Source organism: Neovison vison, chromosome X (assembly GCF_020171115.1).
Source record: "Neovison vison isolate M4711 chromosome X, ASM_NN_V1, whole genome shotgun sequence".
Taxonomy (NCBI): domain Eukaryota; kingdom Metazoa; phylum Chordata; class Mammalia; order Carnivora; family Mustelidae; genus Neogale; species Neogale vison.
Window position 1 is genome coordinate 56,730,071 of NC_058105.1, and position 23,081 is coordinate 56,753,151.

At 37.0% G+C, this 23,081-nt stretch overlaps 1 protein-coding gene across 1 annotated transcript in view; it reads right to left on the reverse strand.

The window, feature by feature from the left end:
• DACH2 (dachshund family transcription factor 2) overlaps window positions 1-23,081 on the reverse strand; it is an 874,111-nt gene that overhangs the window by 270,977 nt on the left and 580,053 nt on the right. The window contains exon 3 of the mRNA XM_044235297.1: window positions 21,017-21,148. Coding sequence (XP_044091232.1) covers window positions 21,017-21,148 — 132 coding nt within the window. The remainder of the gene's footprint in view (window positions 1-21,016; window positions 21,149-23,081) is intronic.

Genomic DNA, 23,081 nt, shown 5'->3' on the forward strand with positions numbered 1-23,081 from the left:
TCCTGGTTTCATTGATCTGTTTTACTTCTATTTTAGTTTCTGTATCATTTATTTCAGCCCTAATCTTTATTATTTTCTTCTTTCTGCTGGTTTTGGGTATGTTTGTTCTTGCTTTTTTTTTCTTTTAGGTGTAAGTTTAGTTATTTCTTTGAGTTTTCTGGGTTCCTGAGGTAGGCCTGAATTGCTATAAACTTCCCTTTTCTCATTGCATCCCCCAAATTTTGGAACTCTGTCTTTTCATTTTCATTTTTCTCCATATATTTTTAAATTTATTCTTTTTTTCCAATTTATTTATTTTCAGAAAAACATTATTCATTATTTTTTCACCACACCCAGTGCTCCATGCAAGCTGTGCCCTCTATAATACCCACCACCTGGTACCCCAATCTCCCACCCCCCCACCACTTCAAACCCCTCAGATTGTTTTTCAGAGTCCATAGTCTCTCATGGTTCACCTCCTCTTCCAATTTACCCAAATTCCCTACTCCTCTCTAATGCCCCTTGTCCTCCATGATATTTGTTATGCTCCACAAATAAGTGAAACCATATGATAATTGACTCTCTCTGCTTGACTTATTTCACTCAGCATAAACTTATTCTTGATTACTTAGTTGACCTATTCATTGCTTAGTACAATACTATTTAACCTTCATGTATTCATGCTCTTTCTAGATTTTTTTCTTGTGGTTAAATACTACCTTCATAAAGTTATGGTTAGAAAACATGCATGAGGGGCACCTGGGTGGCTCAGTGGGTTAAAGCCTCTGCCTTCAGCTCGGGTCATGATCCTGGGATTGAGCCCCATGTCAGGCTCTCTGCTCAGCAGGGAGCCTATTTCCTCCTCTCTCTCTGCCTGCCTCTCTGCCTACTTGTGTTCTCTGTCTGTCAAATAAATAAATAAATAAAATCTTTAAAAAAACATGCATGATATACCTTTGATGTTTTTAATTTTTGAGACTTGTTTTGTGGCCCAATATGTGATCTATTCTGTAGAATTTTCTGTGTGCACTTGAAAAGAATGCGCCTTCTGCAGTTTTAAAGTAGAATGTTCTGAATATATTTATTAAATCCATCTGGTCTATTGAGTCATTCAAAGCCACTCTTTCTTGGTTTTCTGTTTGGATGATCTGTCCATTGATGTAGGTGGGATGTAAAAGTATCCTACTATGATTCTGTTACTACCGAATTAGTTAGATCCTTTATATTTGTTGTTAGTTCTCTTATACATTTGGGTGATCACATGTTGGGTGCACAAGTATTGACAATTGTCATATCTTCTTGTTGGATTGTTCCCTTTATTATTATATAATGTCTTTGTCTCTTTTTTTTAAAAAAATTATTTATTTATTTATTTATTTATTTATATTTTCAGCACAACAGTATCATTATTTTTTCACCACACCCAGTGCTCCATGCAATCCGTGCCCTCTATAATACCCACCACCTGGTACCCCGACCTCCCAACCCCCCGCCACTTCAAACCCCTCAGATTGTTTTTCAGAGTCCGTAGCCTTGTTACAGTCTTTGTTTAAAGTCTAGTTTGTCCAATATAAGTACTGATACTCCAGCTTCCTTTTGCTATCTATTTGGATTATAGTGCTTCTCCATCCCCTCACTTTCAATCTGCAGGTGACTTTAGGTCTGAAATGAGGCTCTTTTAGGTGCTATACAGATGGGCCCATTTTTTTAATACATCCTATCTGTCTTTGTATTTCAATAGGAGCATTTAATCAGTTTATATTCAAAGTAATTATAAATATGTATTTATTGCAATTTTAAAATTTATCTTGCAGTTGTTTTCATAGAACTTCCCTGTTCCTTTCTTCCATTGGTTTCTTCTCTCACCATAAGTTGGCTTTCTTTAGTGATATACTTGGATTCCTTTCTCTTTAATTTTACAATATCTATTACTGGATTTTAATTTGTGGTTACCACTAGGTTTGTATATAACATCTTCTGCATATAGCTGTCTTATTAAGCTGATGGTAACTTAAATTTGAAATAATTTTTCAGATTTCTTCTCCCTACCCTTTAGGTATATGGTGTCATACCTTATATCAATTTATTATGTGAGTTCATTGACTGATTTTAACAGATATATTTATTTTTACTGATTTTATGTTTCTTGCTTTTCTTACTCTTATTTATGGTCTTTCCAATGAAAGTCTTCTTTAATATTTCTTGCAGGGTTGGTTTAGTGGTCATGTATTCTCTTAGCTTTAGTTTGTCCGGAACACTTTTTTTAAAGATTTTATTTATTTTTTTGACAGAGAGATTCACAGCAAAAGAGAGAACACAAGCAGGGTAAGTGGGAGAGGGAGAAGCAGGCTTCCTGACAAGAAGTGAGCCTGATGCAAGGCTCTATCACAGGACTCTGGGATCATGACCCGAGCTGAAGCAGACACTTAATGACTGAGCCACCCAGGCACCCTGTCTGGAAAATTTTTTATCTCTCCATTTATTCTGAATGATGGTCTTACTGGATAGAACATTGATTTAGCTGCAGATCTTTTTTTTTTTAATTCAGCACCTTCAATATATTATGCCACTGCCTTCTGATCTGCAAAGTATCTTTTGAAAAATCCACTGATAGCCTTATGAGGCTTATGAGAGTTCCCTTCTAGGAAACTCTTCTGCTGCTGCTTTTATTTTATTTTATTTGTATTTCTTTGAAAGTTTTTTCTTTTTAAATGTATTTTTTATGTTTTTATTTTTTTATTGTGCTATATTAGTCAAAATAAAATACATCATTAGTTTTTGATGTAGTGTTCCAAGATTCATTGTTTACATATAACACCCAGTGCTCCATGCAATATGTGCCCTCCTTAATACCTACCACCATGTCGCTTTTAATATCCTCTCTTTATCAGTAAATTTTCCATATTAATTACTATGTGTCATGGTGTGAAACTCCTTGGGTTGGTTTCTTGGGGGATCTCTGTACCTCCTAGAATCTGATTTCTTTTTCTTTCACCAGATTAGGAAAGTTTTCAGCTTTTATTTTTTTGAATAAATTTCCTGTCCCATTTTTTATACTCTTCTTTTGGGAAACTGTAATGTGAATGTTGTTACACTGGATAAAATTGCTGAGTTCTGCAAATCTATCCTCATATTCCATAATTTTTTTCCTTTCACCTACTCAGTTTGATTGCATTCCATAACTCTTACCTGCAGGTTGCTAATTTGTTCTTCCATTTCCTCTACCATACTATTTATTCCTACTAGTTTTTTTTTTAATTTTTATTTTTTTAATTTATTTTCAGTGTTCCAGAATTCATTGTTTATGCACCACACCCAGTGCTCCATGCAATATGTGCCCTCCATAATACTAGTATGTTTTTACTTTTATTCTTATTTACTGTGTTATCCATCTCTGATTTGTTCTACCATTTTTTCTATCTCTTTGTTAAGAGTCTCATTGATGTTCTCCCCTTTTATCTTAAGTCCAGTGAGTATTCATATATTCACTTTCCTTTTTTAAAAATTTTAATTCAAATTCTGGTTAGTTAACATACAGTGTAATATTAGTTTCATATATAAAATTTAATAATTGTGGAACGCCTGGGTGGCGCAGTTGGTTGGACGACTGCCTTCGGCTCAGGGCGTGATCCTGGAGTCCCGGGATCGAGTCCCACATCAGGCTCCCAGCTCCATGGGGAGTCTGCTTCGCTCTCTGACCTTCTCCTCGCTCATGCTCTCTCTCACACTCTCTCTCTCAAATAAATAAATAAAAATCTTAAAAAAATATAAAATTTAATAATTGAATATATAGAACACCTGGTGATTATCATAACAAGGGTCCTTCTTAATTCCCAGCACATATTTAACACATCTCCCCCCCACCCTCCATCAGGAAACCATCAGTTTGTTCTCAATACTGAAGAGCCTGTTTCTCGATTTGCATCTCTCTCTTCTTTTTCATATGCTTGTTTTTTTTCCTGATTTGTACATTCCATATATGTGTGATATCATACTATATTTGTCTTTCTCTTACTGACTTACTTTGCTTGGTATAATACTCTCTAGCTCCATTCATGTCATTGCAAATGGCAAGCTATCATCTTTTTATGGCTGAGTGATATTGCATTGTGTATATATAACATTTCCTCTTTATTCATTCATTAATTGATGGACACGAGCTGTTTCCAGATTTCAGATACTGTAAATAATGCTGCTATAAACATTATGGTTTATTTCCTCCTTCAATTTTGTATTTTGTATTATTTGGGTAAATATCTAGTAGAGCAAATGTTGCATCATAGGGTAGTTCTATATTTAACTTTTTGAGCAACATCCATACCGCTTTTCCATAGTGGCTGCACCAGTTTCATTTCCCACCAACATTGCAGTTGGTTCCCCTTTCTCCGTATCATCACCAACACATACTGTTTTGTGTTCCTGGATGTTGATTTTAGCCATTATGACAAGGGTGAGGTAATATCTCATTATAGTTTTGATGTGAATTTCCCTGATGATGAATGATGTTGAGTATGTTTTCATGTATCTGGTGGCCATCTGTATACCTTCTTTTGAAAAATATCTACTGATGCTTTCTGCCTATTTTATTTTATTTTTAATTTGGAAATATCTTTATTTTTTTAATGTTCAGGGATTCATTAGTTGCATATAACACTCAGTGCTGATCACATCACATGCCCCATTTAACACCCATCACCTAGCTGCTCAATCTACCTACTCACCTCCCTTTCTACAGCCCTCAGTTTGTTTCCCAGTGTCAAGAATCTCTCATGATTTGTCTCCCTGTCTGATTTCTTCCCTTTCAGTTTTCCCTCCCTGTCCCTATGATCCTGGGTGCTATTCCTTATATTCCACATATGAATGAAACCATGTGATAATTGTCTTTCGCTGATTGACTTACCCTCTAGTTCCATCTGTGTCAATGTAAATGGTAGGTATTCATCCTTTCTGATGGTTGAATAATATTTCATTGCATATATGTACTATAGCTTCTTTATCCATCCATCTGTTGAAGGACATCTAGGTTCCTTTCGTAGTTTGGCTATCATGGACATTACTGCTATGAACATTGGGGTGCATGTCCCCCTTTCTTTTTACAATATCTGTATCTTTGGTGTAAATGCCAAGTAGTGCAATTGCTGGGTCATAGGGTAGCTCTATTTTTAAACTTCTTGAGGAACCTCCATACTCTTTCCCAGAGTGGCTGTACCAGCTTGTATTCATACCAACAGTACAAGAAGGTTCCCCTTTATCCACATCCTTGCCAACATTTCTTGTTTTCTGTCTTGTTAATTTTAGCCCTTCCAACTGCTGTAAGGTGATATCTCATTGTCTTCTGCCTATTTTTTAAAAGATTGTTATTTATTTGACAGACAGAGACCACAAGTAGACAGAGAAGCAGGCTCCCCACTGAGCAGAGAGCCCAAAGCGGTGCTCTATCCCAGAACCCAGGATCATGACCTGAGCTGAAGGCAGAGGCTTTAACCCACTGAGCCACCCAGGTGCCCCATCTTCTGCCTATTTTTATTTGGATTATTTGTATTTTGGATGTTGAGTTTTATATTTCTTTATATATTTAAGATATGAAAATCTTAATGTCAGATGTCATTTACAAATATCTTCTCCCATTCCATAGGTTGCTTCTAGTTTTGTTCATTGTTTCCTTTGCTATGCAGTACTTTTTATTTTGATAAAATCCTAATATTCTATTTTTGCTTTAATTTCCCTTTCCTTAGGAGACATATCTAGAAAGAAGTTGTTATAACCAATGTCAAAGACATTACTGTTTTTGTTCTCCTCTAGGATCTTAATGGTTTTCTACCTCGAATTTGGGTTTTTCATTCATTTTCAATTTATTTTTTCTGTATAGTGTAAGAAGGTGGTCCAGTTTCATTCCTTTCCACATAGATGCCCGGTGTTCCTAACACCACTTGTCAAAGAGACTTTTTCCCACTGGATCTTCTTTCCTGCTCTGTTTAATATTAATTGAATATATAGTTGTAGGTTCATTTCTGGAATTTCTATCCTGTTCCACTAATCCACGTGTCTATTTTTGTGCCAGTACCATACTGTCTTGGTCACTACAGATTTGTAATATCACTTGAAGTCTGGAATTGTGATGCCTTCACATTTGATTTTCTTTTTCAAGGTTGCATTGGCTATTCAGGTCTTTTGTGGATCCATACAAATTTTAGGATTGTTTTTCCTAGCTCTGTGAAAAATTCTATTGGTATTTTGATAGAAATTGCCTTAAATGTGTAGATTGCTTTGAGTAATATAGACATTTTAACAATGTTGTTTCTTCTAATCCATGAGCGAGGAATGTTTTTTCCATTTCTTTGTGTCATCTTCAGTTTCTTTCATCAGTGTTTTAAACTTTTCAGAGTATTAAAGTTTTACCTTTTTGGTAAGGTTTATTATACCTAGGTATCTTGTTGTTTTCAGTGCAATTGCAAGTGGTATTGATTCCTTGATTTCTGTTTCAGATGCTTCATTATTTATATACAAATGCAGCATATTTCTGTAAATTAATTTTTTATCCTGCAACATGGCTGAAATCTGGTATCAGTTCTAGCAATTTGTGGTGGAGTCTTTTGGGTTTTCTATATATAGGATCAGGTCATCCTCAAATAGAAAAAAATTTCCTTTCTCCCTTGTCAATTTGGATAGCTTTTATTTCTTTTTGTTGTGGGATATCTGAGGCCAGGACTTCCACTAATATGTAAATAACAGTGGTGAGAGAGGTTATCCCTTTCTTATTCTTGACTTTAGAGGAAAAACTCTCATTTTTTCCCCATTGAGGATGATATGAGCTGTATTTTTTGGGTTTTTTGTTTGTTTGTTTGTTTATGGGCTTTATTATTTTAAGATATGTTTGCTCTAACCCTACTTTGTTGAAGGCTGTTATCATGAATGATGTACTTTGTCAAATGCTTTTTCTGCATCTGTTGAAAGGATCATATGGTTCTTACCCTTTCTTTTTTTAATACAGTGTATCATATTGATTGATTTGTGAATATTGAACTACAATTGAAGCCCAGGAATAAATCCCACTTGATTGTAGTGAGTGATTGTTTTAATGTAGTATGGGATTCAGATTGCTAGTATTATTGAGAATTTTTACATCTATGTTCATCAGGGATATTGGCCTGTGTTCTCTTTTTTAGTGGGGTCTTTATCTGATTTTGTATCACAGTAATGCTAGTTTCATAGAAGGAATTTGGAATTTTCCTTCATTCATTTCCTGTTTTTGTTTTGTTTTTGTTTTTGTTTTTTGGAACAGTTTGACAAGAATAGGTATTATGTCTTCCTTAAATGTTTGGTAGAATTAACACTTCAAGCCATCTAGCCCTGGACTTTTGCTTTTTGGGAGTTTTTGATTACTGATTCAATTTCTTTACTGGTCTGTTCAAGTTTTCTCTTTCTTCCTGCTTCAGTTTTGGTAATTAATATGTTTCTACGAATCTATCTGTTTCTTCCATGTTGTCCAATTTGTTGGCATTTAGTTTTTCATAATATTCCCATAAGGGGGCATTTTTTGTGGTATTAGTTGTTATTTTTCCTCTCTTATTTGTGATTTTATTTTTTTAAAGATTTTATTTATTTGACAGAGAGAGAGAGAGATCACAAGTAGGCAGAGAGGCAGGCAGAGAGAGAGAGAGAGAGAGAGAGAGAAGCAGGCTCCCTGCTGAGCAGAGAGCCCCATGTGGGGCTTGATCCCAGGACCCTGGGATCATGACCTGAGCCAAAGGCAGAGGCTTTAAGCTGAAAGACCCCGCGTATAGACACCCTTCCCCCAGCCATTGATTAACTAACTGCTTTCTTGCTTTTCTGTAATCGCTTGGCTTCACCCTTCCCCTGTTAGACCCTTCCCCCAGTTGTTAATTATTTAACCGCTCTTTTGCCTTTCTGTAACCGCTTGGCTTTTTTTTTTTTTTTCCCAATTTATTTATTTTCAGAAAAACAGTATTCATTATTTTTTCACCACACCCAGTGCTCCATGCAAGCCGTGCCCTCTATAATACCCACCACCTGGTACCCCAACCTCCCACCCCCCCCCGCCACTTCAAACCCCTCAGACTGTTTTTCAGAGTCCATAGTCTCTCATGGTTCACTTCCCCTTCCAATTTACCCAAATTCCCTACTACTCTCTAACGCCCCTTGTCCTCCATGCTATTGGTTATGCTCCACAAATGAGTGAAACCACATGATAATTGACTTTTAAGGTGTGACACTGGTCTCCTGTTTGAACAAGATACCTTCTGCTAATAGCCGAAGCATAGGCAGGGGGCCACATAGTCACGTAGGCAGGAGGCAGGGGGCCACATAGTCACGTAGGCAGGAGGCAGGGGGCCACATAGTCACGTAGGCAGGATGCATCTTTGCTGAGTAATAAGGTCCAACTCCCCCTCCTCACTCCCCCTTCCCGCCTTTTTCTTCGCACGCGGGTCCTCCAAAGCCAATCCGCAAACACCAAGTATGCCTTTTTCAAATGTTCAAATTGTCAGCCAATCAGCCCTGCCCCATCCAAAACTTGTTTGTACCTGTCTATAAAAATCCTGCACCACCCCAGCCTGGTGTGCTCAGCTAGCAGGAGCTGCTGACCACCCGCAGGCGCCTGCGCTACAATAAAGAACCTCTTGCTGCTTGCATCCTGTGGCAGTGTTGAATTCTTGGGTAAGGGGATCCGCGGGTCTTAAAAACCCACTGAGCCACCCAGGTGCCCCTGTGATTTAATTTTTTGGGTCCTTTCTCTATTCTTTTTCGCAAGTCTGGCTAGGGGTTTATGATTTTTTAAAAAACTTTTTACAAGGAACTAACTCCTCTTTTCATTGATCTTTTTTACTATTTTTTTGTTTGTTCCTAGAGGATTTTTTATGCACTAATTTTTATTATTTTTTCCTTCTGACAGCTTTAGGCTTCATTTGTTTTTCTTCTTCTAGCTCCTTTAGGTGCAAGTTAGGATATTTGAGATTTTTCTTGCTTTTTAACATATGCCTGTATTGCTATATATGTCCCTCTTATAACCACTTTTGCTGCATCCCAAAGGCTTTGGACTACTGAGTCTGCATTTAATTTGTTTCTTTTTTTTTAAATTTCATCTTTTATTTCCTGGTTGACACATTCATTACTTAACAGGAGGTTGTTTAACCTCCATGTATTTGTGGTTTTTCCAGTTTTTCTTGCAGTTTACCTCAAGTTACATAGCTTTGTGAACAAAAAATATGCATGGTATTTTTTCAATCTTTTTATAGTTTTTGTGGCCTGATTTGTGACCTAGGATGAGATCTATTTGGAGAATGTTCCATGTACACTCAAAAATAATGCATATTCTGCTGCTTTAGGATGGACTGTTCAATTATATCTATAAAGTTCAACTGGTCCAATGTTATTCAAAGCTATTGTCTCTTTTTTGATTTTAGGTGATTGTCTATCGAAGTAAGTGTAGTGTTAATGTCCCCAACTATTTTTGTATTATTATTCTTTATATTTGTTATTAATTATATATATAATAATGTATATACATGTATATTATATATATTATATATATGAAGATTTTATTTACTTATTGGACAGAGAGAGAGAGAGAGAGTGCATAAGTAGGGGGAGGAGAGAGGGGGAGGGAGAAGCAGGCTCTCAACTGAGCAAAGAGCCCGATGTGGGACTCAATCACAGGACCCCAGGGTCATGACCTGAGCTGAAGGCAGATGCTTAACTGACTGAGCCACCCAGGAGCCCCCTTAATTAATTATATTTGTTCTTTGTTTTATATTTGTTATTTGTTTATATTTGTTATTTATATTTGTTTTAAATTTCTATATATTTTAATTTATACTTATTTGTTATTAATTGTATATTTGTTATTAATTGTATATTTGTTATTAATGGTTTTTATATTTGTTTTTAATAATTTTATAGATTTGGCTGCTCCCATGTTGAGTACATAAATATTTATAATTATTGAATCATCTTGTTGGGTAGTCCCCTTTATTATGATACAGTGCCCTTCTTTATCTCTTTTTATAGAGTTTATAGTATCTCTTTATAGAGTTTAGTTTCTCTGATATAAATATGGCTACTGAAGCTTTCTTTTAATGTCCATTTTTATGACAAATGTTTCACCATTATTTCCCTTTCTATCTGCAAGTGGCTTTAGGTCTAAAATGAGTCTTTTGTAGGCAGCACATAGATAATTCTTTTTTATCCATTCTGATACCCTATATCTTTTTATTGGAACATTAATTTCATTAAAATTCAAAGTAATTTTTTTAATAGAGAGTCATTTGGGGAGGAACAAAGGGAGATGTAGAGAGAGAATCTTAAGCAAGCTCCACACTCAGCACAGAGCCCAACATGAGGCTTAATCCCACAACTCTGAGATCATGACCTGAGCTGAAATTAAGAGTTGACACTTAAACAACTGGGCTACCCAGGGGCCCCAACATTCAAAGTAAGTATTGATAGCTATGTATTTAGTGTCATTTTATTACTTGTTTTGTCATTGTTTCTGGATATTTACTCTGTTCTTTCTTGTCTTTGTCACTTTTGGTCTCTCTTTTCCACTCAAAGAGTCCCTTTAATATTTCCTGTAGGTCTGGTTTAGTGGTGATAAACTCCCTTAGATTTTGAGTGTTTGGGAAACTCTTGCTCTCTTCTTTTATTATAAATTATAGCTTTGCTGACTGTAGAAGATTATGCTGAGATTAAACCTTGCTGGATAGAGTAATCCTCACTGCAGTTTTTCCCATTCTGCACTTTGAAAATATTATGCCACTCCCATCTGTCTTGCCACGTTTCTGTTGAGAAATCTCCAGCTAACTTTATGTGTCTTCCCTTCTTTGCCTTGCTGCTTTTAATATTTTTTTTTCTTTATCAGTATATTTTGCAAATTTAATTACCATATGTTTTGTTGTGGGTCCACTTCTGTTGATTTTGTTTTGAGTTCTCTGTGCCTCCTGGATTTGAATGTCTTTTTCCTTCCCCAGATTAGAAAGTTTCAGCTATTGTTTCCTCAATTAAGTTTTGTGTCCCCTTGTCATTCTCTTCTTCCTATGGGACTCCTGTAATATGGATGTTATTACATTTGAAAAAGTCACTGAATTCCCAAGGCTGTTCCTGTGTTCCATACTTCTTTCTCGCTATTGTTCAGCTTTATCATCCTCTGTTATTTTATATTCTTCTATATCACTATTTATTCCTCGGCTTCTACCAGCCTTGTGTCCTTTGCATCAAGCTTTTTTCCAAACTCAATTATCACATTTATCATTTCTGAATATTTATTTTTTAACTCTTATTTTTGTGGTAAGTACCTCCCTGAAGTCTCCATTCTTTTCTCAGTCCCGATGAATATCCTTTTGACAGTTGCTTTAAATTCTCCATCAGACATGTTACTTACATTTATTTTGCTTAGATTTCCTGTTTCATTTGGGACAAATTCTTCCCTCTTGACATTTTGTCTAAATTTCTGTTTTCTTCTATGTGTTAGAAAAGCCCATAATGTGTCCTTTTTGTGAGATTAGTATCTTTATGGAATGAAGGCCATATAGCTTCCAGGGTCCGGTGCTTCAGGAATCATCTTTGTTATGTGTTGCATACACACTGCTATTGTATTTTGACTGTTTTATCCTTCAGGCCCATTGTTTGCAGAATTTCTTATTGACTGAAGTGGGCAATGTTTGGTTCCTGGGTAGAATGTGGAGAGTTTTAATTAAGTGTGCTCTTGTCTGCTTGTGGAATTAGAACTAATACTATTTTCATTAGAACTGAAGTCCTGCAGAATTCTCTGGTCAGGAAACGTGGTGTAAGGAGGGGTTTCTGCTCGCCTTTTGGTGACAGAACCCACTGCACTGAGAATGAAGCAGTCTTTACTGAGAAAGGCAGTCCAACCAGAGCACAGGGGTATTGTTCTTGAATTAAGCAAGTTAGGCAGCCATTGAGGGTGCTACATTGGTTCTGTCATGTGGCTCCTGCTTTATGCTGAGGGGCGGGCAAGGAAAAGATACTGCCCAGCTCCTTTGTCCTTAGAAAGACTTCTGGAATGCTTCCTTTCAGGGATGCACTCCAACATGGGAAATAGTCTCCCCAGTATGTGTCCTAGGTGTTGGTTTGGCAGGATCTGGGAGTGCAGGAGTGCAGGAGAAACAATAGAAATGACCCCTGGGTCCGAGGTCTTCCAGCCTCCTCCCCCTCCCTTTCCTTAACCCTTGAATCTCCTGCCAAAAGGATATATGCCCAGGTCACATCTCCATAGGTAACCTGATACCTATGCAGGAAACAGAGGTATCAGGAACCCCCCACCCCATACCCTCTGATCACCAAATACCCTACCATATATGGATGTGAGCCCATGCCCTACCTTGGTCTGATAAAAGACCCCCACCAACTCCCTCTCAGTGCGATTTCCTCAACTTCTCCTTTCCAAGTCATGGAACCTCACCCAAGAGTGCCAACCTCCTCCTGGCACAACTTTCCTGGCTCCCCTTCTCCCGAGCCCTGAAACTTCACTGGAGAGTGCCTTTAATAAATCTTGCCTTGCACTCACCTTGCCTGGTGTTGTGCTTACCTCACCTGCGAAACTTTAAACTAGGCACACATCAGATAGCTGTTCCCATGGCTTCTGCCACAGGTTGTTTGTTTTCTCTCCAGGAATATGGCAGTGCCCTCAAGGCTCTGTCACAGCCATGTCCTCTGACCTTTAAACCTCCAGTCTTTAACCCTGCTGGTTTCAAGAACTTACAAAAATCAGCACCTCTTTTTTGCCAGCCAACAGCTTTAGGAAAATATTCTCCTTGTGTGTTCCCCTGTGTGCTCTTCTGTCTTCCCTGTGACCATGGATCCCACCTCTCCTCAGCACCTACTATATCCTCCCTATACTATGTCTTCACACTTCCTACCTTCTTCAAGGTGTATTCTCTCTTTAAATGTGTAGTTTATTCTGTCCATCCTCAGGTTAATTTCTAGGGTATTTAGAATGATTTGATAGTCATCTTATTGTGTTCATAGGACAAGAGGAGCATAGGTTCCTCCTACTCCTCCACCATCTTCTCTTTTCTCCCCTCTTATGATCATTACTTTAAATTATCTATCAGACATATTACTTATATCCATTTCACTTAGGGCTCTTGTAGTTTTGTCTTGTTCTTTCATTTGGGAAATATTCCTCTGTCTCCTCATTTTCTCTGACTCTTTGTGTCTGTTTCTCTGTGTTAGGAAATATTAGCTATATCTTCTGCTCTTGAAAGTAGTAGCTAAGATTTACACTTTTAATAAGGTGGTGCTGGTCCTTTGCCAAAAAGGACCTTGTATCTGCTGCAGATACAAGGGCCAGCCTGGTCTACTCTGCAAACTACACAGAAATGGAGCTCACTGTGCTGCTAGTTTTGTGCACTGGTCTTCTTCCACAGGGGACTCACATCAGCTGTGTATGTACACTGAGGCCAGCTGGGGCCACTAAGTCAGGGCACATAGTGTCTACATATTTTGTACACCTGTCATATTTCATAGAGAATGCACAACTGCTGATGAGCTTGGGGAAGCTGGTGGATGCTCTGCAAATTGAGTTTGGATGGGCTGCATAATGCCTGCAAGTTCTGTGCAACAATCCTGTTCCACAGGGATCAGGCCACCACTATGAAGGTCTGGGTTAGCTGGGGTCTGATTCACAAAGTGTGTGAGTGAGGCTCACGATTTTAACAAGTTGCAAAGTGACTGGGCACTGCTGAAGGACTGAGGCCCCACAAAGCATGCAGTTGGGAGATGTAGTGTTGGCAAAGTTTGCATGGGTCTTCTGGGGGAGAGGACCCATAGCACTGGTACCGAGGCAGGCCAGGATAAGGGATGGGGGTGAAGTGTAACTGAGTTTCCATGTGAATACCTATGCTGTGCTAGTTCCCACAGGTAGCTGTGTGTGTATGTGGAAGTTTGAGGAGGGAAATGGAGCCTACCAACTTCTTTGTTCCTGGAGGAGTCTCCCAAGTGAAAACTGGCTCTGGGACCATGCTCTGTTATTAGTAAATAACTCTACCATATATTCTACGTATTATTCCAAATTGCTAGTTCTATGCTGCATCTCACAGGCAGTTTTTTGTGCTGTCTCTTAAGATGTAGGAACTCAGTTTCTTCTGGTTCCCCCAGAGCAGAACTTGCTGATTTTTAACATTCCAGGATTTAATTCCTGCTGCTGTATGAACTCATGAAATTCAGCCTCTCTGGTTTTTAGAGTCAATTCTATGGGTATTTTCCTCCCTGTGTAGCTCCGTGGTGTGAGGGTCTGTTTCTCTCCCCTCCCTGAAGCCATGGCTGCCACCCAGAAATGGCCCACAAGTTCATTTATCTCCCCACTGTGTCGCCACCCTTCCTACACTCTTTGATGTGGTCTCTTCTCTCCATTTAGTTGTAGAGTTTGTTCTGCCAGTCTTTGTGTTGTTCTCTGGGTTATTTACATTGATCTGAGTGTTATCTAGCTGTATTCATGGAACAAGACAAGCTTAGGGTCCTCCTGCTCCACCATCTTGCCCAAAAGTCTGTATGTTCTTCTTCTGTCAAAAATGCTGTTGGCATTTTGATAGGGTTTGCATTAAATGTGTATATTGCCTTAGGTAATACAGACATTTTAACAGTATTGGTTCTTGCTATCCATGAGCATGGAATATCTTTCTACTAGCTTGTGTCATCTTCAATATCTTTTATTAATGTTTTCTGGTTTTCAGAGTACAGATCTTTCACCTAAGGAGCTCAAGTTTATCCCCAGATATTTTATTATTTTTGGTGCAATTTTGTATGGGTTATTTCTTAATATATCTTTCTCAATTTCATTATTAATGTATAGAAATACAACAGAATTCTGTTTATTATTGCATGCTGCAACTTTACTGAGTACATTTATAAGTTCTAGTACTTTTTAAAAGTAGAACCTTAGAGTTTTTCTATGTATGGTATTGTCATCTGCAAATAGTGGGAACTTTGTTTATTCCTTACCAATTTGAATCCTTCTTATTTCTTTTTCTTGTTTGATTGCTGGGATTATGACTTCCAGTACTACACTGAATGAAAATAGAGAGTGGTCATCCTTGTCTTGTTCCTGATCTTAGAAGAAAAACTCTGTTTTTCACCATTGAGTAAGGTGTTAGCTGTGAGTTTTCATATACAACCTTTATTATGCTGGGGTATATTGCCTCTAAACCTACTTTGTTGATGGTTTGTACCATGAAGGAATATTGTACTTTGTCAAATGCTTTTTGTGCATCTATTGAAATGGTCATATGGTTTTTATCATTTCTTTTGTTAATGTGATGTATCACATTGGTTGATTTTATATTGAACCACCCTTGCATTCCAAGAATAAATTCCCACTTGACTGGACTTTTTAATTTTACTCTTTAAGGCAGTTGGTGCATTTTAATTGGTTGGTTTAATCCATTTATATTTAAGTAGTGAATAGGTAATGACTTACACTTCCCATCTTGTGAATACTTTTTTGGTTTAAACTTTCTCTGTCCTTGTCTTCTATTGTGGCCTTCCATTGTTATTTGTTAAGTTGTTTTGATAGTGATTTGCTTTGATTCTTTTGAATATCTATCATAGTTTTTAACTTCCTGTTTAACTTGGGTTTGTATACAATATGTATATTATTTATATATTTATTTATTTATTTAGGTAGAAGCAGACTCCCCAGTGAGCAGGGAGCCTGATGCAGGACCCTCTGAATATGACCTGAGCTGAAGGTAGATCCTTAACTGACTCAACCATCCAGGGGTCCCTGCAATGATGTTATTTCTAAACAAGTTCACGTTCTGGGGTGTTAGGGGTGAGGATTTCAATATATCTTTTTTTTAATTAAATTTAATTTTTTTTCAATTTTCAATATATCTTTTTAAGGGCACAATTCAACCCATCAGAAAAAGTGAGTTAAAAATATTACAGATGCCAAATGCTGGACCCAGACTCATTTGGTCCCTTCTTTCCTGAGTTGTTCTCACACTACCTGGGTTGATCAGTTTCTCAAATTACTTACAGAACTCTGTAGTGTTTAGCAACTACTCAACTGCCTTGCACTTCAATAAAATTTTTATTTTAAGTAGATAATAATTTTACTTCTTTTTTTCCCCTTATATTCAGTTAGCAGGTATACAGTACACCATTAGTTTATGAAGTAGTGTTCAACTAATGAATCATTGAAAAATTTAACTTCTATTACATACAAAAATTCTCCACTTTTACTTTCCTACACACCTTTTTTGTTTTTGTAGTCAGAATTTGCTTCTTATATTGTGCATTCATTAGCAAATTTTTGTCTTTTCATTTTTATTTTTATATTTTATTTATTTTGTTTTTTAAATTTCTTTTCAGTGTACCAGAATTCATTGTTTATGTACCACACCCAGTGCTCCATGCAATATGTGCCCTCCATAATACCCACCACCAGGCTCACCCAACTTCCTACTCCCTGCCCCTTCAAAACTCTCAGATTGATTTTCAGAGTCCATAGTCTCTCATGGTTCATCTCCCTCTCCAATTTCCCTCAACTCACTTCTCCTCTCCATCTCCCCATGTCCTCCACGTTATTTCTTATGCTCCACAAATAAGTGAAACCATATGATAATTGACTCTCTCTGCTTGACTTACTTCACTCAGCATAATCTCTTCCAGTCCTGTCCATGTTGATACATAGTTTAAAATTTTCTTTTTTTTTATTATGTTCAGTTAGTTACTGTATAGCACATAATTAGTTTTTGATGTAGTGTTCAGTGATTTATTAGTTAAGTACAATTATTTATGCACCATTACAGTGTTACATTAACCTGTATTTATCTATCCATTTACCTTTTCCAGTGATATTTATGCATTCCTGTGATTTAACACTGCTGTTTTTATTGTGTTTTCATTTTATTTTAAGAACCCCCTCAAGCATATCTTGTAAGGGAATTCTAATGGTGACGAAGTACTTCAATTTTTGTTTATCTGGAGAAAACTTTTTTCTATATTTTTGAAATATTTTTCCAGTTACTGTATTTTTGGTGATGTTTTAGTGCTTTAAATATACCATCCTATTCTCTTCTGCTCTGCAAAGTTTCTGCCAAGAAATCTGCTTATTGTCTTATGGTGCTTTCTTCATATGTAACAAATTGACTTTTCCCTTGATACGTTCAAATATTCTCTCTGTCCTTGATCTCTGACAATTTGATTGTAATGTATCTCAGTGTAGTCTTCTTTGGATTGATCATATTTGAGGATTTTTGAGCCTCATTAACCTAGTTATCAATTACCCTCCCTAGATTTGGAATTTTTCAGTAATTATTTCTTTAAAAAAGCTTGTTTCCCCCTTTCTCTCTCTCCCCCCCAAAACTCCCATAATGCATATATCAGTGCAAGAGAAACAATATAACCTGATATTCTGTAAATCCTGTAGGCGTACTTTCCCCTATTTCATTTTTTTCCTATTTCTACTCTGAAAAAAATTAAATTACCTATTTTCAAGTTTGCAGTTTGTTCCTTTTTGATTGACTGTGTCTTAAAGTTTCTATCATATTTTCTGTTTCTTTCATTATATTCTTCAACTCCAGAATTTCTTCCAGAATCTCTTATTGACTTCTATCTCTGTTGAACTCCTCATTGTGTTCATGTATTGTTTTCCTGATTTCCTTGAGTTATGTTAAATGTGTTCTCTTATAATTTATTCAGCTTGCAGAAAACAATTATTATGTAATTATTATTTGAATTCTTTGTCAGGCAATTCACCACAGATCTTCATTTCATTAGGGTTAGTTTATTTTAAAAAAAATTGTTCCTTTTGCGTGATGTTTTATTGATTGTTTTTCTTCTCTCTGACTTTGCATTGCTATCTGCATATTTGAGACAGTAGCATCTCTTTCAGATTTTATGGACTCACTTCAGTAAGGAAAGACCTTCATGTGCAGGTGGATACAAAGACATTGACTGGGTGGGGTGTGGCAGCTCTGGTTCTAGGACAGTGAAATGACAGCTCCAAATTTAGAAATGGGAAGGCACAACATTGTTGACTTTGTGCAATTCCATCAGCTGAGATCGCCATTGGCAAAGACTGCCAGGTTCTTTGACAGACAAATCTGTGGTTGTCTGTGGTGGCAGTGAGGGCTGCTGGAGTTGTTGGAGGCCATGGCATGGTTGGAGTCAAGGATCAAACCAGGCCCTGTCTTGTGCCTCCTTTAAAGGCTGAATAGCTGACCTAAAGGCTTAGGTCGATATAGTCGAGTAACACTAAGGAAGGGTCTGTGCTATGTGTCATGTGCTTGCCTACGTGACTTCCCACACACTCTCCCTACAGAAGGGAACAATGTGGTCAGGGTCAAGAGTTCTTAGTTGGTCCTTGTTGTTCCTGTACCTCCCATAACCCACTCTCTGGTTGATTGTCTTGCTAATGGCATTAGCCGAGACTACCTGGCATCACGAGATTTGCTTGTAGTTAATGTAAACTTGTTATAAGAACTTGCAGTCATCTGACTAGATACTGATGTATTGCTCCTTCTATTGTGGTCTGCCTTATAAATGCTTGTAAGATGTGGAATAAAATTGGCACTGTTGGACATCATCCTCAGTGTCCCTCCTGCCCCCATCTCTTTGTCTCTTAATTTCTTTTCACCATCCTCTTACCCTCATGTTTCCTGGTCAATTTGTTGTGCCAGCCGCAACTTGGAGTCCTCAGTGGAGAAGACTGCTGAGGTCTACCTGTTCTCCAATAACCCATGAGGGGAAGTTATGACGAAAGGGATCTCTCCTGATAACACACTCTAGTGTGCATATACACACAAGACAGTAGTGCTCATTTATAGACTTCAAAAATCTCAGGGACGTCATATAAATATGTATTATTATTATTTTCATCATTATAATTATTTTTATATTTGCTTATCTTCAGTACATCAAGATAAGGATAAATTGCCATCTTCAAGCTCAAACACAGTGGCTACTCTACTTTCATTTCTACACCAAATATAACATTATACACAGATGGAAACCTAATACTTTATTTTATCACAATGATGGATGGATGGAGTTATGACAGATTATATTTAGCCAGGATAATTAACTACTTAGGTAATCAGTACATCTCTCAAAATGTCTTTATTGTCCTGTTATAAAGTAACAACTTAGAAATTTTGTACAGTTTTTCATAATCTGGTATACCTAAGAAAAATATGACAGAAATTACTGCTTGAACTCCCATTAATTTTTATTGGTAAAAAAATATTTTTATATACAAGAGGTTTCCTGTCAAATGTGGTTATTTCTAAGACACTATAAGATTTGAAACCCGATATGAACTAAAAGGTGTTAGGACTAGGAAACTGATCATCAGTTTATTAGTGTATCCTCATGATAAAAACAACTTTTATTTGAAGGGTTTGATAAAATAAAATTTCTGCTACAAAACAGCATTAAAGAGGAGGAAGAATGTAAATAAAACAGACTCTGGACTTAACCAGATATGGGATTGAAATGTACCTCTGCCACTTACTAGCTCTGGGACTATGAGCAAAGCTGAACCACACTGTACCTTTGTTTCCTTATTAGCAAAATAGAGTATTGAAAATGCCTTTTTTTTTCTGGAAATTTGGTAATAATTAAATATGTTAGCACAAGAGATAGATGAATAAATGCTGCACAACATTGAGATTACAATTAATAATTCTGTATTATATACTTGAAAGTTGCTAAGGGACTAGATCTTATAGGTTCTCACCATAAGAAATAATAATTTGATGTGATGGTGGTGTTAGATTAACGCTATGGTGCTATCATATTACAACAGATAAGTGTAACAAATCAACACATTTTACACTATAAAATTACACAGTGTTATGTGTCAATTATATCTAAATTAAAAAAAAACATAACTAAAGAACAAACATGGGAGACAGTACATAATAACTGGTAACTTACTGTTATTATTCTTTGCTTAGTACCAATTTTAGTATTACCTATGTGTTGCTTACAGTTGCCACAAATTAAATAAAATAATGCATTTTTCCATTGATTTCCTGCTGTGAACACTGGTTGAAGCCCAGCCCTCATTCCATAATTCACTCTGAATATTTTAATTTTAGATGAGGAGAGCTACACTGTATTAAAGTCAGAGTATTTTATTATACTGAACTGAGTCAGTTATTTCCCTCTTTAATTACCCTGCTTTTTTCTCTCTAAAATAAAGTCCCACTGTGCTTGAAATTCTAGGAACCTAAAAGAAGAGAGATAAGACTGCCACCAATCTACCTATCACATTATATTTAATTTAGCTACAGAATTAGATCAGAAACCTATGGCTTCTAAGACTATCTTTGGTTGCCCTTTCTTATGTCCCAATAAAATTAAGCCATAATTATTTATTTAATTATTTATGTATCCATTAATGTATGTTGATATCTATAATCCAAGTTACTTTCAAAAGAGATCTGAGGGGTAGTCTTATGATCAAAACCAAGGTAAAATTATCACAAGATAAAGGAGAAAAAACAACGGGCAAGAAGGGAGAAGATATTCTATTCCACAGGCATCTTTCTCTTCCTTTCTTCTGTCTTTTTCTTTTCTTTGATTTCTCTTTGTTCTACTTCTTTTCATTAGCCCTTGCCAATGACCTGAGTATGCCAGCACCTTTGCTTAGCTAAGGAGGTGGTAGGCCACCTAAAATTACTGCAGGTAAGCCAAGGTGGATTTTCAGAACTCTCAGTGGTACAGTGTTGAGAGAAAGTTAAAGAAGCCTGAGGTGAAACTGAAGGGGACAACTTTTTACAGGCAAAAGGTAAAGTAGCTAACACTATAAAAATTAGAAATTGATTCCACTACAAAAACAATGAAGGTAACTGATTCCTGAAATTTAATTCTGATTTTAATGGTTTTCTAGTTTCACTGTACTAGTTAGAGGTAGGGTTAACCATCCTTATGCAATAACTGCTCAAAATCAAAGTATACAAATTATTCTCTCCTCTCCCTCTCATACTTTCTCTCTCCAATCTCAGAATACATTAGTGAGAGTCACCTATATTGTAGTCCTGAAGACACTCACCAGTATTAGAATTAAGATCATCAGGCTCTGACTCAGTCCCATTTTGGTTTCCATTTCCCTGAAGAGTGTTTATTGCCATAAGCTTCATCTTCTGCAGCTTCATTGCCTCAGCCATTGCTGCAGCTGTTATACCTAAAACCAGAACAATCCCTTTTAAAATGAGGACCATTTCTTAATGTAATTTAAAGCTGGATACATTTCTTTAACAGACCTATGATTCATAGAACAAACCAAAAGAAATACCTTATCTAATCTGTGAACAATGTTCTTTACCAAGTAATGTTCAAGTAATGTTCAACTCCTGTTTTTTTTTTTTTAGTTTGTCTTACAATGGATAGTTTAAAAATCTACAAAATAATTAAATAAATATTAAATTCCATATAAAATAACATTGTCAGAGAAAGCACTGTGCAATACTTGAAGAAATTACTTTCTAGTGAATGTATTGTTGGGACTTCTGCAAAAGGATGAGCTGTCTTCCCTGTGAGAATTACCTTAGAAGGGAGGGGGAGAGAGGAGGGAGAAAATGATTTCAGATTTTCTTTGTACCTTTTACCGTTCTCTTGCTTATACACTGAGGAACTAAATAAATGAAAATATGACAAGTAATCTCTGAAAATATGCCAGCCCCCACAGTATAATTACATTCTTTTGTATTAATATAAATTAGTGTACCCCAATGTTTATGGCAGAAATACCCACAATGACCAAAATACGAAAAAAAGTCCAGATGTCCATCAACAGATTAATGGATAAAGATGTGTGTGTGTGTGTGTGTGTGTGTAGATAGATAGATAGATAGATATGAAGAATATTATTCAGACATAAAAATGACATGTTGTCATCTGCAACAATGTAGATAGAGTGTAGATAGAACTAGAGGGTATTATGCTAAGTGAAATAAGTCAGAGAAAGAAAATACTATATAATTTCATCCATATATGGAATTTAAGAAACAGAACTGATGAACATAAGGAAAAGGAAGGAAAAATAAGTTAATATAAAAACAGAGAGAGGAAAACTATGAAACTCTTAACTATAGGAAATAAACTAAGAAGGGTAAGCCATAGCAGGACTGCCACCCATAAGAGCACAGCAGCATATGTGGAATCGCAACATGAAATTGGCAGTTTACAAAATGCTGGGGGAAAGCAAGAAACAGATCTTTTCATACTGATTTAGTAGCATATTGGGGGACCTTGAAAATGAGAGAACTGGGGAGAAAGCAAGATGGTGGAAGAGTAGGGGACCTAATTTCATTTGGCCCCTTGAATTCAGCTAGATAACTATCAAACCATTCTAAACATCCATGAATTCAGCCTGAGATGTACGGAAAAAAATATCTGGAACTCTAGAAGTAGAAAAGTGTCTGCTTTTTGCAAGGCAGGAGGGGTGGAGAAGTGAATCTGAAGGGAGATATTGGAACATAAATGGAGAGGGGAGGGAGCCTCCAAAAGTTGGCTACCAGAAAGTGATGTAGTCCCAGATGACAAAATCAGAACTGTTAGAAATATGCTCCAGTGAGAGACATCCCTGTATGAAAGGGGCTCATGGGATGAAAGGGGCAGAATTCTAAGTGGGTCAGTGTGGTTTCAGCATCCCAGGGGTCACAAAACTAACAGGGGTGACTGAGCCAGTAAGTGCCCATCAGTAGAGTGAGGAGACTGGTTACTGTCAGTTAGCTGAGTAGGGGGTAGGGGTGGAGGTGGGTAAGGGCTCTCAGCTCAGTCACCAAAAACTGCAAGCCTAGCCCAATTGGATGGCCACTCTCTGCCTGTGCACCGAGAAGTAGAATGATACTCAGGGACCCTCCACAATCCCCTGGGAGTAGTGGAGCAAGTATGTGCATCATCCCATGACATCTCTCAGTGCCAAGGCCCTACAAAGGGCATTAGCGCAGTATCCTCAGATTCCCCCCAGAAGGACAGCCATGGGTACACACCACAGGAGTCTGCAGAGGTTAGCACAAACAAAAGTGAAGATTGTTTGTCTCAGAGTATTTACTGAGAAGGAGAGACTGTGATCTTTTGGTTCTGAGGCTAGAGATCAGGGCACGGTCATTTTT